The sequence below is a fragment of the Phoca vitulina genome, unplaced genomic scaffold (genome assembly GCF_004348235.1).
Source record: "Phoca vitulina isolate PV1807 unplaced genomic scaffold, GSC_HSeal_1.0 scaffold17, whole genome shotgun sequence".
NCBI classification, from domain to species: domain Eukaryota; kingdom Metazoa; phylum Chordata; class Mammalia; order Carnivora; family Phocidae; genus Phoca; species Phoca vitulina.
The window spans coordinates 32677249-32693563 of NW_022589720.1; the positions used below are offsets into that span (position 1 = coordinate 32677249).

Here is a 16315-nt window from a genome sequence, read left to right on the forward strand (position 1 = left end):
TGTTTTATATTACAGAAGGATGAGGAATACACCCTGATTATTTTTCATGAGGCAAAAAATTCTGCCCAGATATTTTTTCCCCTCCCTAGGTGGTCATGGATAAAAAATGTTCACTAAGAATTAATGAAGCATCCTTTACAATGTACATACTTAAAGTAAAATGTAAAAGCCTAAGTTTATACAGTGCAAGCTGATAAAATGCAAATTTGTGAAGCCTCAAAAATTATAAATAGACACAAAATCAAAAAGCCAAAAATAGAATAAAATTCACCAATCCATCAAAATAACACATCCATCCATGTGTTATTAAATGACTTTCAGGATTTCTGCACTAACAATAAAAAATAGCACCAAAATTTTATAAGGATAATGGCATACAAATGACTTGCTGTAATTGGTATTTCTACCCCACAATGCAATGAAGTCCATTGTACCTGAGATAATGGAACTCTCTCACATAGCTGCTGCATTGTAACCAAGCAACAAGAAATAAAATGTCAGGATTAGCACTTGATTTAATATATTTTATCATCAATAAACCATGTTTCTATTCTGCTATTCTTCTGGATGTAAATGGTCATTAGTCTAAGAATTATATTTAGTAATCTATAAGAGTATGCAAAAAAAAAAAAAGAAAAGAAAAGAAAGCAGTAAAGTTAACACCGGGCATTCACCAAGTCCATTCTTTTTTAATATTTACTGCTTCTTTGGTGGAAACAGCAGAATTAACATAATTGTAATTCTACTACTGAGGTTATTTTTGCCAAACACTCAACTACAATTTGTCTTCATTAAATACATCTTCATTAGCATTCAGGTATTTTCTTTTTTTTTTTTTTTTTTAAAGATTTTTTTTATTTATTTATTTGAGAGAGAGAATGAGAGAGAGAGAGCACATGAGAGGGGGGGAGGGTCAGAGGGAGAAGCAGACTCCCTGCTGAGCAGGGAGCCCGATGCGGGACTCCATCCCGGGACTCCAGGATCATGACCTGAGCCGAAGGCAGTCGCTTAACCAACTGAGCCACCCAGGCGCCCAGCATTCAGGTATTTTCAAACCAATGTAGCATTTCATGAAAATTCAATGGTCTTTAATGGTCATAAATGATCTTTAAATACTTTATTACTTTGAAATAAGTAGAGTCAATCAGTTCAGTCAGTTTAGCTGTGTAAGGAAATTATCATCTTTTCTGTCAAAAGATTATATATCCGGCTAAATTTGTAGCATAAGAAACTTACCAATCTCTCAGAGTGGTTTAGTAATAATTATAAAATGAAATACAAAGCATGAATAAAATCTTACAACTAAAAAACTATGAGAGAAAGAAATGTAAATTAAAAGGTATTATATAACAGGTCTAAAAACAAAAATCAATGTAAATGATAACCACTGCTTACCACAACTGTCCCAAAAGTTAACAGCTGGGCAAGTGACTGCATTCTGCCAGGACTCAAGTGGGTTGGAGGAAAGAGGGTATTTGATCTTTCTATGTTTCAAACAGCTCTCTTACCTCCCCCCACGCTTTTTTAAAAAAGAATTTGTGTCAAGTGTTCAACTCAACTGGCCTGGGTTGATAAAGTAAAGAAGATTGGAATAAATAGTTTCTTGCTGTCCTCATTCTAGTTAACTAAATGAAGTAGAGTTTTACCAGGTAAATACTTAAGGGCAGTAAGAGATATTTACATATCATGCATCACACAGTGAATGTCAAACTTGACATTCTAGTCAGATTCTCACAAATATCATGTTTCCACATGTCAATCAAATTTGTGTGTGTGAATGAATTCCATACAGGAGTGACCACTAGTTGCCTGGGTATAGATATGTGTGCTCCAAATTAAATCTGTCTAATGAGGTCTCTTAACTGGTTAGAAGTGCTTGTCTTATGTGGAGAGAAGCTTTAATTTTTTTTGTTTAACCTACGTTTTTTCTTTTTACGGTCTCTTGCAAAAATGATGAGTTTCACAGCTTTAGAAGTTGTAATATCATAAGGCATTAGCAATGTCAAGATTAAGAATAAAAGACACTTGGGGGAAAGGAATTATGTTTATCCCTCAGGCATTTTTGTGTTCTCTAAAGCAGGAAGGAAGATAACCAAAGTCTCTAGAAACATGGATACATTAATTGGCCTGCTTGGTGGAGATTAAATGTTCACAGAATCCACTGAAGTGATTAAGTCATGTCATTAAAATCCACTGTGTTCCCACCTTCTAAATGTAAAGTGAAATAACAACCAGTTTGATCACTTCTGATAAGATAATTCATGAGGAGTTACCAATGCAAAGTTCTCCAAACAGGGCCAGAGAGTCACAAGAGCCTGGAGGCTCCAATCTTAGAACTATTCTCCATTCATCTCAGAGTTTTAAAGTCAGATTTAGGCCTGATCATCTCTTGGGCACTATTACAAAGTGAACTAAAAATACAAATTCTATTTCCCAAAGCCTCAGAAGGAGACATTGCTGTTCCTCTCAAGAAAGCTACCCTCATGGGGGGCTCCTCAGCCTACCACCCTGTAATGAACAAGGGAGAGTAGGTCATCCCTATTCCTCAAACCCACCAGCAATGCTCTTGCCACACGCCTCCCCACCTGCTACCCCTACCGCCTAGACTCCTCCCCCTCCAAGAGCTGAAGAGCTGGTGTCCTGACTCCCTGGGGGTCTCTACTCAGAAGGCCTTTTATTGATCACCTTATCTAAAACTTCAGTTTCTTCTCCTGACATTTCATGTTCCTTTTCATGCTTTTTGTTTTTTCTCCTTCACACATATCAACGTACGGCATACTACATACTTCCCTTATGTATTGTATCTCATGTCTATCTTGAGCAGCAGAACGTAAGCTCCGCGAGAGCAGCGGTGTGTCTCTGTTTTGTTCACTGCTGGACTTCCAGAACCCAGAAAAGTGCCTCTCCTTAAAATGTGGTTGAGATATAATATCTGGGGTTTCTTTACAGATAATAAAGGAGGAGAGAAAGGGAGATGGGGATGTAGATGAGGCAAGCGTGACCATGGGCTAACAGTCATTGCAGCTGAGGGATGAGCTCCTGGGGCCCTACTATACTCTTCTGTTTACTGTTGCATAGGTTCATCATTCTTCATAATAAACATCAAAACCAAAAATTTTTAATATCATTTATACTGCAATGAATCTTCGCCCTTCCTCACCCACCAATCAGAAACGACACACGTCTGTTCAGCAGACTGACAGATGTGTCATCTTTTCCTCTAGTTAATCTCCTAAGGAGAGATGGCATGTGCCAGGCATGAGTACAGAACACAGAAGTCACAGTTCCCAAAGCTTGCCTCTTCTAACACAAGTCTTAGGATAGCAGTCTGGGAAGTAATTTTCAATATGTCCATAACTTATGACTTAGTGCATTTTTTTTTAAGGGGACTGATAAAACACCATATTCCTGATAATGGTTATGGCTGCATGGGATGCAGGCAGATGAGAAAGAGTATGAGCAATCTTCTAATTCTTACCTTATTGGGTTCACAGGTGTTCAATGTGTCATTATGCTTCATAACCCACAGAGGCTACATGTATACAATATTTGCATGCATCAAGTATCATATAAGCAATTCTTTCATACGCAAATATGCAAATATACCATAATGTGGTTATTATAAAAATAATCTTATTCAAGTCGGGATAATAAATATACTGTTTTAACTAAAAGCTGAAATTAGCTACAAGAGAAGAGGCTCGGTATAAACCGTGCTGTCCTCTAACACCAGCCATGGCACAACCCTGACAAAACCAGCTGGGCTATTTCCATCTCAGGCAGCCTCAACAGCCTTCGGCGGCTGAGTCAGACGACCTTTTCTGACAGAGCAGGCATGCCAGGCTGCTTGCAGGAGACCAAAGCTCAACAGTCTCCTGAGTGAAGCACTCCAACCCCTCCCCCTGGGTTTTCTATTATAAGTTGCTTTTTAAAAATGCAGAAACAGGTCACTTCTAAGGAAAACCCAAGGTGGTGGGATAGGCACCCAGGAGACTGGCAGAGGGGCTCACGGGGAACTGAGGGGGATAAGAAGACCCCTGCAAAAGCCGAGTGAGTTCCCTTAGGAAGACGGGACAGTCCTCACTCATTAAACACACAGAATGCAACGCCAAGAGTTGTTCCCTGGCTGGTTTTGCACTTAAACTTGTTAAGTTTATCAGGGAAGACGACTGCACCCACTCAAAGAGAAGGAGGTCCAGAAATATCACTGTCTGGGCCAAAAAGAGAAACATCTTTCTGGCATGTGTGCCAACATGCACACCCACTTGTACTATTTCTCCCAGTAGCCACTCAGTTCCTTAAGGGGATGGAGGCAGGTGGGTGGGGGCGGGGGGTACAGCCGCATTCACTGTATCACAACTTTGTGCTGAGGCATGCAACTGGCTGCAGGTTTTAAGAAATATGAATGCAATATTCATATCGATTTTATTAAAGGGGAAAACAGACACACTCGGTCACCTCATTGGCTTTATACAACTTGTAAGCTTATGGAGAGCACATCTGAAAGAGGAAACTCTTCTGGAAAGGAGGAATATTCCCCCTTTTAGAGAAACTAGAAATAACTCATATTGAGGGCAAATTTGATACTCTCTTTAATTCAAGATAAACATCCTGATTTACTTCTTGACAGAAAACATTTACTGTAAATTAATTAGAGAAGAAACTACGAACAACAACAAAAGCAAGAGGTGACTTGTATGTTCCTTTGCCACTCTGCTTCTAAGGCCAAAAACAATTTTGAGATGCCTAAGGGAACCACCGTTAATATTATAGATATTTATAGTTCTACTCTCCTTAAAACACGGATTAATAGTAGCTAAAAGGATGTACATGGGGCAAAAGGCTGCAAAGAAGCTGCACCGCAGAGCGGCACGGAGCTTTGGAAGACAGGCCCAAACCCAGGCTCTGCTTCAGAAAAGTCCTCTAGTTCCTCCTCTATAAGAGAAAGGAGATGAGCTAAGAGTTCTCAAAAGTATTTTTTGACTGTCTGAAAGTACTAGAACGACGTTCAGTCACCATATTTAAGGGAAATTTGTGGAGAGCTGCAAGGTTCCAAGAGGCTACAAGATAGAATGAACCGAGGTGAAGACTGAATGGACCCATCATAGAGCTACTGATCACAGGGTGAGGCTTTTCTCAAAGCCAGCTCCAAGGTATATGGTTGTGGAGGAGAAAAAGACCATGATCAGAATAACTGGCAAGGGAGAACAGGAGATAGGAATAAATTAGCCAAAAAGCTCTCTGCTTGATTCTAATAGTTACCATTGAAATGGACGACTTCCAGAGATTTGGTATCTTTCAAAAGTTTGAAAAATCATCCATTTATGATGATTTTGAAAGTATTTCATAAAATAATGGAAATGAGCAGACACCTGGAATCAATCTCTCTATGGTTCTGTCCTAGCTGTGTTAGCTGTGTGACCTCAGGTCCCATATTTAACCCTCTTCTGTAAAATAAGGATAATATTGGTTCCTACCTTATAAGATTATGAGGATTACAACAATAATGTACATAAAGAATACAGCAGTGACTAATACATAATAAATAAATAAATACTAACAGTAGCTATTATTATAATAAGTACCAGGCAGGAGAAAATGTGGGTAATTTATGATCTCTGAAGATTTCTGTTTAATACCACACTGCAGAGACCAGCTCATAATCATCCATCCCACTAGGATCACCATCAAATAAAGCAGGACAGGAACAGAAGAGAATTAAGAATCCAGGAGGTCCATGAAGGTAACAGAGTGCATAGAACATAGCGAAGAAGAGGAGCTGGAGGTCCAGAGTACTCACCAGACTCAGAATAATACAAAAGTCACAAAGTCAAATGGACTTTTCATATCAGAAAATACTCCCTCTACTCACCATCCCCAATTCCAAATGATTTTACTCTTTTGAGAACAAAGTTCTTATAAATCAACTTACGAGCATGAAGACCTCTTCTACTATGGAGCTTATAATAATCCATTATCTAAAAGCTGTTTTGCTTGGTTCCTAAGCTAGAATGACAAATTAGATTTCATCTTGATCACTGTAACTAAGCTCTGTCCAGCCAAACTTTTCACAGTGATGATGTTCTATACCTGTATTGAAGCTATTGTTGACAGTAGTCACTAGCCATATGCAACTACTAAAGAGAAAATTACCTTGTTTAATTTTCATTAATTTAAATTTTAAACGTTACATGTGACTAGTGGCCACCATGTTGGACAATTACAGGTACAGTCCATTGTGAGTGGCTGACAGAAGCACCGTATTGAAAAGGATCCCACAGTGAGTCTGCGTCTAGCAGGGAAGAGTGCAGGGATAGATAGAGATGTCTGTTCTCTGACAAGGCGGGCTAGCCTTCACCATATTTACAGGCTTGGTTAAAGGAATTGATCTCCCTATCCCTTACACCAGAAAACAAACAAACAAAAAAAACTCCTCTCTTTTCTAGTTATCTACAGTGATTCTCAGACACTAGAGGGTCATTTTCTGTTCTTAGAAGAAATAAGATTGGCTGAAAAGAACCGAATTATAAAAGAAGAAGAAGAAAAAAAAGAACTTCAGCCAGGACAATGCATAATGCCCTTGGTATTCAGAGAAGGAATATTAGTTCCAGAAAGTGTTACAGAAGCACATAAAATCAACAGTGCTAAACTACCAGTTATTTTAAGCTAGGTTATAGGCTTTTTTTCAGTGATACCGTATATATGCCATGGACAGGTCATTAAGATGATTCAATAAATAAAAAAAGAAAAAACAGATTATACAGTGAGAGTAAACCACATTGTCCATTTTGAATGCAGAAAATATACTTAAGCCATTGCAAAAGAAACCATTATGCCTGGGTTGAAAGTACCACATCCTCTAGAACTTTAAAAATAACTTCACTTTCCAAGAGAGGAACAGAATTCTAACATTTGGTTTTTCAAAAATACCACTGTGCTGCCTCCATGAAATACCATCTTGGACAAATGTATGCAGGAGTCCAAAGATGCCACATACGAAACTGCCATCACATGAGAAAAACCACGAACGTATATTCTCATTTCCAGATCCCACAATGGGTTCCTATAAAGCTCTCCCAAGGGAAAGCTATCTTAAACCTTCATGAAAATTTTGTTCCGGGGTGATTCTCAAAGTCTCAAGTTAAGAATCATTTTGAAGTCTCCTTTCAGGTTCATATATACATATAAACAAAATGGCAGGGTTTGAGTGTAAGCCAACTATTTCTGTCTCAGAGCTTTAACCCTAGAAAGGCTCTAGAATTAGTCAAGTCTCTCCCACACCATGAGACGTCCAAAGAAGAGTCAGTTAGTTCCTTAATTCAACTGCTCCAAACAGAACCACATCAAAGCAATTATTTGTACTACCCTCCTTCTTCCTTAAAGAATTCACAGTATCAAATACAGTAATGATATAACTTGCAACTTTTCTGGGGTTCTGTATATAAAAATTTATCTTGCAATTTTACCCAAGGAGGTCTATTTTACGCAAGTACCAAAGGACAGTTATAAGCTAGCCAGTCTCACGGCTTGATCCCAAAGAGAGCATTCCAGTGAGACCCTAGCCAACCAGAAAGCTAATGTTACAGTAAAATTTCAACTATTACATATTTATTTTTTTAAAGATTTTATTTATTTATTTGCCAGAGAGAGAGAGAGTACAGCAGGCAGAGGGAGAAGCAGGCTCCCCACTCAGCAAGGAGCCCGATGCAGGATTCGATCCCAGGACCCTGGGATCACAACCTGAGCTGAAGGCAGACACTTAACCAATTGAGCCACCCAGGTGTCCCTCAACTAATACATATTACGTAGAATCCTTCGATATCCAAAATTTAAAAGCAGTCATTGTTTATCCTCCAGAAAACAGATGAATTGTTGTACATTTGCTGAACTAATACATAACAGCAAGTTTAAAAAGCAACCTTTGGAAAGCAGAAATAACCTCTTCTCTTACCTCTACCACTGTGGTCTCTGCAGCTTTGCACATCGGCAAATTGAAATTTCTTGCACTTTTCCTATATTAGGAGTGGGGGGAAGTGGGAAAAGAAAACCAAAAATAAGAGTTTCTCTCAGCTTTAATTATAGATTAAAAGAATTTCTATAAACTAAAAATCTGTGAATCTTTTAAAAGAATGTATCATATTTTCCGTAACTGTTAAAACAATTTTATAAATAAAAACAATGGCCACTTCATTCAATTACAGTTTTTATGGGGTTGAAGGAAAGAGGAACTATTTTTCATGTTCAACATATAGATCATATACAGAAAGATAAAACAGATATTAATAAATCTACTCTATTTAAAACTAATTTGCCTAAGTCTTTTAGCTGGGATGCCACTTTGTTTCTACAGTTATATATTTCACTAAACTTGCTCTTATTAAAATATTAAGGAAAGTAGCAAGTGCTTTATATGAGAAGGTATAGTAATTATATTCTCTATTAAAAAGAGACCTATTGCTGAAATAAAATGAAACATTCATTGGTAATGTGTGAGTCATCTATAAAGATCATTCCGGGGGACCAATTTCTAATGAAATTTTTTGACGTACAACACCCACATTAGACCCTGAGGTGTAAAAATTTCCAGAAAGTGCCAATTTTGCTGATGGTTTTACACTCAAGTTCTTAAATTAATGCATCACCACCAACCATAAAAATTTTAATGTATTTTTTTGTTTCTGAGAGTGTAAGTTGACTAAAAAAAAAAACCTTATTTGATAGAGGGAAATGAGTTACATCTTTCTTTTACTAGCTCTTTTAGGCCACCAATGTTTATCTCACTTAGATTTAAGGATAAATATAAAGACAGGTGTGTCCCTGAGACAGAAGTCCTTCGGCACTTTCACAAATTGCTAAGTTGGAGTCCACCAGCCATCCAGCATGTTCAGTGTCAAAAGCTCCAAGGGCAGTGTGGCCAGAGGCAAAGGTGTGCAGGGCTGTCCTAACAATGGCCTAGGCAGACCTTTTACCAGCTGTCCCCCAGGGGAGGTCATCCTAGAAGTCAGCATCTTAAGAACCTAAGTCACTTGACCATTGCTGACGAGCAGTCTCATCTCCTATCAATAACCACAGGCATAAGTCAATGCTGAGAACAGCCCCTGTGCAATCTTTAGATATTAGAGCCAGGCAATGAAACACACGATAAACTCAAGGAAATAGTTTAAATAATTCATTTCCATTTGCTTCTATACAATTTCATTAATCTTTTTTAAAATGCAAAATGTGTAACTGCCAAGATCAGTTGTAATCAAAAACTGGATGAATTCAAGAAATCAAATATAGCATTAATATCATATAAGATCTTCAGAAATGAACAAAAACAGCATAAGAGTAATCACTGAGAATTTAACTGTGATCTCACCAAAGGCCCATTTGGTAAAGATAAAAATTATTACTAAAACAGTAAATGACCATATTATAAGAAAGAAAATTATTTCTGTAACCTAACAGGCAAAGTCTTCAAGACTTATAGGTGTATATTCAAAGATGGTACAATTTTCAAAACAACCATATAATTTATAATATATAAACACTTCGTATTTAGTATGCTCAGGGTAATCAAAAGATCTTGAAATCTATTAAGCCTTTGGCTTAATATCTGTGGCTATCCAAAGAACAAGAATGAAAGTTTAGCATTGTCAAGATTAATCAGCTTTTTCAGATAGAACCTACATAAGTATTTCCTAGCAGACACCAACAGGACTGGAAAAGAAGTGACCTAAATGGTTGTTAGCAAGCTCTTTCCAGAATATCCAAATAATTTAGGCATTTTAAGACAATGCATATTAATTATATAAAAATTAAATACAATTGTGTGCTTTTCTCACATTTGCTAAGTATGTCTCAACATTATAACTTGTCCTGGCAACTAAAATACACACAGAAAAAGTCTGTATGCGACTATATACAAGGGTATATCGATTCAAAACAGCTACCAAGCAGTGCAATGTGGGCACCGCCTAATCAGAACAGACCCTCACAAGTACACACCAGCAAGAATGCACAGCAGCAGCCTTGCACATGCATGCACACTGACCTGGGGGCTTGTACGACTGTAAGCCATTTTTTAAATGAATCTTTAAACACCAAACACATCAAGATACCATTTTGTAATCATAATTTAGGAAATGCAAAGTTGCTGAAATGCATTTCATTAATATTTAAAAAAAAAACAAAAACATCATACTACCTGAAAATCACATTTCCTGCTTGGTCTGCCTTCCAAGCTTTCACCAAAGCAAAATCTCCCGTAATTGCTTCCTCCAAAATAAAATGCTGACCATTAAACTCCCTCACCTGCAGGAGACAAAGAGGACATTGTCAGATATGTGCTGTGGTAGAAGCAGAGAATAAGGATACAAGCCTGGTCAGGGAAGGTTTCTCAGAGGGAGAACAATCTAAATGGAGATCTCAAGGGTGAGTAGTGGTAGGAAACTAGGATTTAGTCAAAGTGGTGGAGGGGAAACCAAGGGAACAGCATGTGCGAAGACTCAGCAGCGAGAGCTTGGTAAAGTTGAGGAACTGAAAGTTCTATATGCTTAAGGCATAGACTGCATGTTAGCACTCTTTTTATTATTTGTGTGCATAAGTTATATGTAGAGAACATGAAAAACAGCCCATCTTTCCCTCTACCCCGGGGGCGGGGGGAAACAAAACTATATAAGCTGCATAAAATGGGCAATGTATTTTGTACGTAAAATAGTTATAAAAATCCATTCATCTCTCCTGATTAATCTATAACCATCTGATGAAATTTTAATTGGAATTCCTAGAATTTGCAGATGAAACTGGAGAATTGACATGCCATAGCTTTCCACCTGTGAACATAATATATGCCTACATTTTCTGAAGTCTTCCTTTACCTCTTCGAATTGCTTTTAATTCCCCCCCCCCCAAAAAAAAGCTTTGTGTATGTTTTTTAGGTTTATTCATAGGTACTTCACAGTTTTTGATGCTACTATGAGTATTCTATGTTCTTCTATTACACCTCCTCTCTGTCATTACTGTCTAATGGAATGCTATTGATTTTTGTATGTCTATTACCTTTTAATTCTACTACAGATGGGGGGAGGGGGGAGGGGAAAAGAAGCATAAAGTAAAACTATGCCGTGGCATTTTGTTCCTTTTTTCTTATTGGGGATTTAGCTCTGCGAATTGAAACAAAGAAAGGAAAGAATGTCCGTGCTGGGCTCCATCCCACAGGATGGAGCCGTATAGGAAGGCAGAACTCCATCCTCGTTCGTACACCACCCCCTAGTGGACAAACCACGCGCATATTACATAAAGCTGCGGGACAAAGTTCAGTACATTTACTTTTCTTTAACTATGGTTTAAAGCTAAAGAACAGGGCACCTGGGTGGCTCAGTTGGTTAAGCCACTGCCTTCGGCTCAGGTCATGATCCTGGAGTCCCGGGATCGAGTCCCACATCAGGCTCCCTGCTCAGCAGGGAGTCTGCTTCTCCCTCTGATCCTCCCCCTCTCATGTTCTCTCTGTCTCATTCTCTCTCTCAAATGAATAAATAAAATCTTTAAAAAATAAAATAAAATAAAGCTAAAGAACAGCTTCCTTAAAGACCTTACCCCACTTTCCTGCTAGAGAATATTAATGAATTCAGGGCATCACTGAAGAAGGAGGATCTTATGAATGTGAAACTTAAGACGAATCATATGAAAGATATTTAAAAATTACACATCAATATACAGCTTTTTAAAGAGTTTCATGTATTTCAAAGTACCATAAACCCCAATGATGACAGCTGAGTTATGTTGCATATAGATCTAGAAAACTACATACAGATCTAAATATATGCTAATCCAAGGCAATGTGAAAAAATTGGCTTTTTTTCCCTATTCCAATTATATAATTTCCTGACGGGTCTATAAACCAGCAGCTGCTGATGCTAGCCATTCTAAATTTTTAAAACAGGAAGGGACTGGTTTTGCCATACTAGCTGTTACACTCACTGGAAAGAGTTGTGTGTTTCCCGGTTACCACTTCCTCTTTTTTCAGCCCTTTCTTGAATCCACTCCAATCAAATTTCCACCATTCCAGAAAAATCCTCTCTTCCAGAAAAATCATTCTTTAAGGTCACCAATGACCTCCATGTTTCTAAACCCAATGCTCAATGCCCTGTCCTGTTACCCCACGTCTTCTCACTCTGACACAACTGATCACTCCCTCCTTTGTAAAATTGCCCGTCTTCAAGTTACCATACTCCCCTTGGTCTTCACTTACTAGACACTTTCCCATTCTTCTTTGCGCTCCTTTTCCTCTTCCCACCCTTTAAATGCAAAAGAGGTATTCACTACCTGTACTCTAGCCCTAGACACTCAGCTAGCCCCACAGATTTAAATACTATATGCTGAAGACTCCAAAGCTCTTATCCCAGCACTAAACCCTCCCCAAGCTGGAGACGACTGAGCAACTTCTGTTGGAGCCTCAAGGACGTCTCAAATGCATCCAGTCCCAGACAAGGCTCTTTGATTACCTCCACACTTTGCCCATCTCAGTAAGCAGCATGCTTGGTTCTTGTCCTTCCTCACCCCGTAACCAATCCATTGGTAAATCCTGCTGGCTCTGCTATCAACATATGTCCTGATTCCAACCACCTCCCACAAGCTCCACTGTTAACCACCTCAGTCTAAACCACTTCCACTCCCTCCTGGATCAACAGCCTCTCAATCTCTCTCACTGATTCTGCTCTTGGAACCCTACCAAAAAACTCTCCACCCAGCAGCCACAGTGATCCTTCCAAAATGTAACTCAGACCACATCTCTCCCATGTCTGAATTCTCTGCTGTCCCCTCACCACTCAATAAAACCCAAACTCATGTGATCTGGTTCATGCCTCCCTTCAGCCTCCCATCCTACTGCTCTCTGCCTCGTTTACTCTGTTCCAGTCTCACTGCCCTGCTGTTCCACAAACAGAGCTGGCCTGACTCAGGACCGTGTCCTTCCCCTTCCTTCTGACCAGAGCACAACCCTATAATCTTCACCCACTCATTCTCCTGTTTTAGTCTTATCTCTACTAACTGTCACTTCCTCAGAGAGGGTTCCCCTGACCCAATCTGGAACACCCCTTCCCTGACCAGTGACCATTCTCTCTGCCCTTACCCTACTCGATTTTTCTTCATGACACTTTCTTTATTGACATTATGTGTTTATTAATTCATTCCTTGTCAGCTCCTCCACTAGCAGGGGGACTTAGTCTAGACCATCTCCTTTTCTACCGTACGCGGGCCAGTGCCCGGCAAATACCACTGAATTAGGAAATTTACTCACCTCCTCTTCCTACCATACGTAGGGGAAATAAAGAGCTAGCAAGAATCATTTCAAGAAATTATCTGTCACGTTCCTAGGTAATTCAGACCAAAGTACAAAACTACTAGATTTGTGCACCTAACTCCAGGCAAAAATGAACCGAGACATTCAGGACAGACTCCAGTCTATCCTATATTTTCCCAGGGCAAGTTAATGCTCTAGCTTCTAGCAAACTCTCCAAGTATTAACCCAATTTTTCTGGGCATCATTATCTATATTACTAAGATCCATTTTAATAATTAGGCTCCTGTCTTACTTTGTCAAAAATTTTTTAAACCTAATTAGGCAGTAAGGAAAGAAGATAGAATATAAAAAAAAAAATGTTAATCAAAACTTTGAGTCAATATAGGTCATTCTAAGCAAAAAAAGCAACGCTCCAGATGGAGGATGCTGCCAGAACACAAACACTGAGCAGCAAGGCGCATGTTCAATGACCTTTTATCTTCTCTCAAAACACGGAGGTGCAGAACATCCCTATGAGCAAAAAAAGAAAAAAAAATTATAAAATTCGCTATAGGCAAGTGTGGTAGGAGATCCCTCGATTTACTAGGCTGTCATTTCCTCAGAGCTAAGCTCAGCATTTCTGCAGCCTGAGTTAACGCTCTTGAGCCATGTGGCCAGGGAGAAGGGAGAGGGACTAAAAATACAGTAATGGATTACTGTCCTGTGTAATTTTTACAACTGCCTCAAACCTGAGTATCTCAAATATCTATATGTGGAGTCCTATTCTTTTCTAATATGTGAGTGAAGTTACCTAGTATGAAGGTACTCCATCTTACCCAGCACTTTAAATAAAACTATTCAGTCAGCTCAAATATGTCCAGTGTACAAAAAGAAGGATAAAGGAGACAGGATGAATGCTCTATCTTATTATGTAATTACAACTGTCCCCTCCTTTTCAAAATTGTAGACAAACTTGTGATGTCCTTGGCTTTTTTTTCTCCTTCATCCACATCCAGAAGGGGCTTGAGAATGAAAAGTTTAATACAATATATATCATACACCTACTCTCTTTTCCACATGAGCATGATCAGAAGTTATAAATGCTCCCACGTTTGTTAAAACCTACCATAAAACTAATCTTGACTCACACATCTTATATAGATTACAGTTTCTTCCCATTTATTTATTCTGGTTTCTCTATGTGATTTTAATTATTGGCAGATGCTCAGTTTTAGCAGAAATTTTACCTAGCATAGGCCACACAGATGAAGGACAGTGTCTCTTCTTACACAGAGCAGATTTTATCCTACCTACCCACTGAGTGCACCTGGATCCTTTGCTGGAAGAGGTACCCCGTGTTACCTGAATGAGAGCTACTTCTTACCTCTCTCGGCTTACTGGCAACGGCAATGCTGCCATCTTCGTTGTATTTGATCGGTGCCCCTCCTTGCTGCACCAGGGTCCCGTACCCGGTGCTGGTGTAAAATGCAGGAACTCCAGCCCCACCTGCACGAATCCGCTCTGCAAGCGTGCCCTACAAGTGAGCAACCACCACACCATAAGAAGTTCATTAAGCACACTTCTGTACATGGATACGGAAACATTTACAGACACAGTTCCTCTCTCTAGAGGTTTATCATTCTAAACAGTACCTAGCACTGTATATTGGTGTATTTCGCTAACACGGTATGCTAGATTAATTGAAAACAAGTATTGCCCCTCTAGACAACAATCTCTCAATTCTTAATTTGCATTCGAATGTAACTGCTTCTTTGTATCATCGTGCTCTCAGCTTTCTGGTCTCCCACTGCTCCCCTGACATCATATTCTCCAACAGTCTATTTGTAATATTTTAAAATCAATTTTCAAATCTGAAGTATATCACTTTAGCTATATATATATATATTTAAAAATATGTATTTAAATTTTGTGTTTTACTGTGTGCCCTATGTAGGTATAGCTTGAAGCTTATCATGAATAACAATGCCATTATTATATAATAATAATATGTTCATTTACTTAGAGTTCATTCTAAAACATTCTTAAAAGCATTTTATCTACTACATTATCTAACTAAGAAAAAATCCATAGTTAGGCAAAGAGTACAACATACAGGTAATTTGGTTTTTAAAAGCTAAGAGTACTTCAAATTTTATCTTAGAGTAGAAACAACTGTACGCAAAGTTTCTTTGTATCTTCTTTTGATCATCTTTATCCCCTTCCTAGGTACCAGTTGTTCAAACCTGATTTCCCTGGCAGCCCCCTGCCCCCAACTGCTTTCCAACCCAGTTCTCCCATAGGGGAATAACTCTGGCCCTAAATATTTCCTAACACCCACTCTAACCCTGAAATCTATTGTTACAGTCTAGCTACATCATATTCATACTACATAACTGATTGGTCACTCAGTAGTAAGAACTGGTTTAGGTCTTAGTAATACTATGTTAAAATTATTTCAGCCTGAAAACAATTTTCTACTTTAACTGGGTCCTTTAAATACTAAACTCAAAGTGGGGACTAAAAGTTGGGACTTCAGACACGGGTGTTTGAAGTAGGGTGGGATAATCTGGGGAAGGCAGGATCTGAAGCATAACTGACAATCTTCCAGGTAACAGTTTCTCTATTCTATCTAATAGTTAGAGATAAGTCCATTTTGTACTGTATTTTAAGTTAATAACATTCACAAGATTAAATCATCAAAACAACCATAACCTTCTCTACTCTAAGATATTTTTTACGTCTACCCTCCTTGAATACTTTATTCCTGCTCTCTGTCCAATTGGGCAAGGACCTAAAAGTGGACAACTTCTACAGACAGGCTCTCTGCAGCGACCACCGACCCCCCTACATCCAAATCCCAAAGGGAGTCCTAATCCCTACCACTTCATCAACACTTCTCTGGCTCACAGGCTGCAAAACAAGTTGCCCAAGCCAATGTTTATTTACCTGCCACTAAGTCGGGGAGAGAGACACTGACCTCTTTCAGCTTAAAGAAGGAATATAAAAGAAATACTAAGGAACTCCCATGTATATGCCCTCTGACAAAAGAAG

General features: G+C 38.7%; 1 protein-coding gene across 1 annotated transcript in view; it reads right to left on the bottom strand.

Moving 5' to 3' along the window:
- Window positions 1-16315, bottom strand: part of OXCT1 (3-oxoacid CoA-transferase 1) — a 122318-nt gene that overhangs the window by 86875 nt on the left and 19128 nt on the right. Inside the window, exons 5-7 of the mRNA XM_032415250.1 lie at window positions 14649-14798; window positions 10190-10296; window positions 7952-8012 (exon numbers count right to left, since the gene is read on the bottom strand). Of these exons, the coding sequence (XP_032271141.1) occupies window positions 7952-8012; window positions 10190-10296; window positions 14649-14798 (318 nt within the window). The remainder of the gene's footprint in view (window positions 1-7951; window positions 8013-10189; window positions 10297-14648; window positions 14799-16315) is intronic.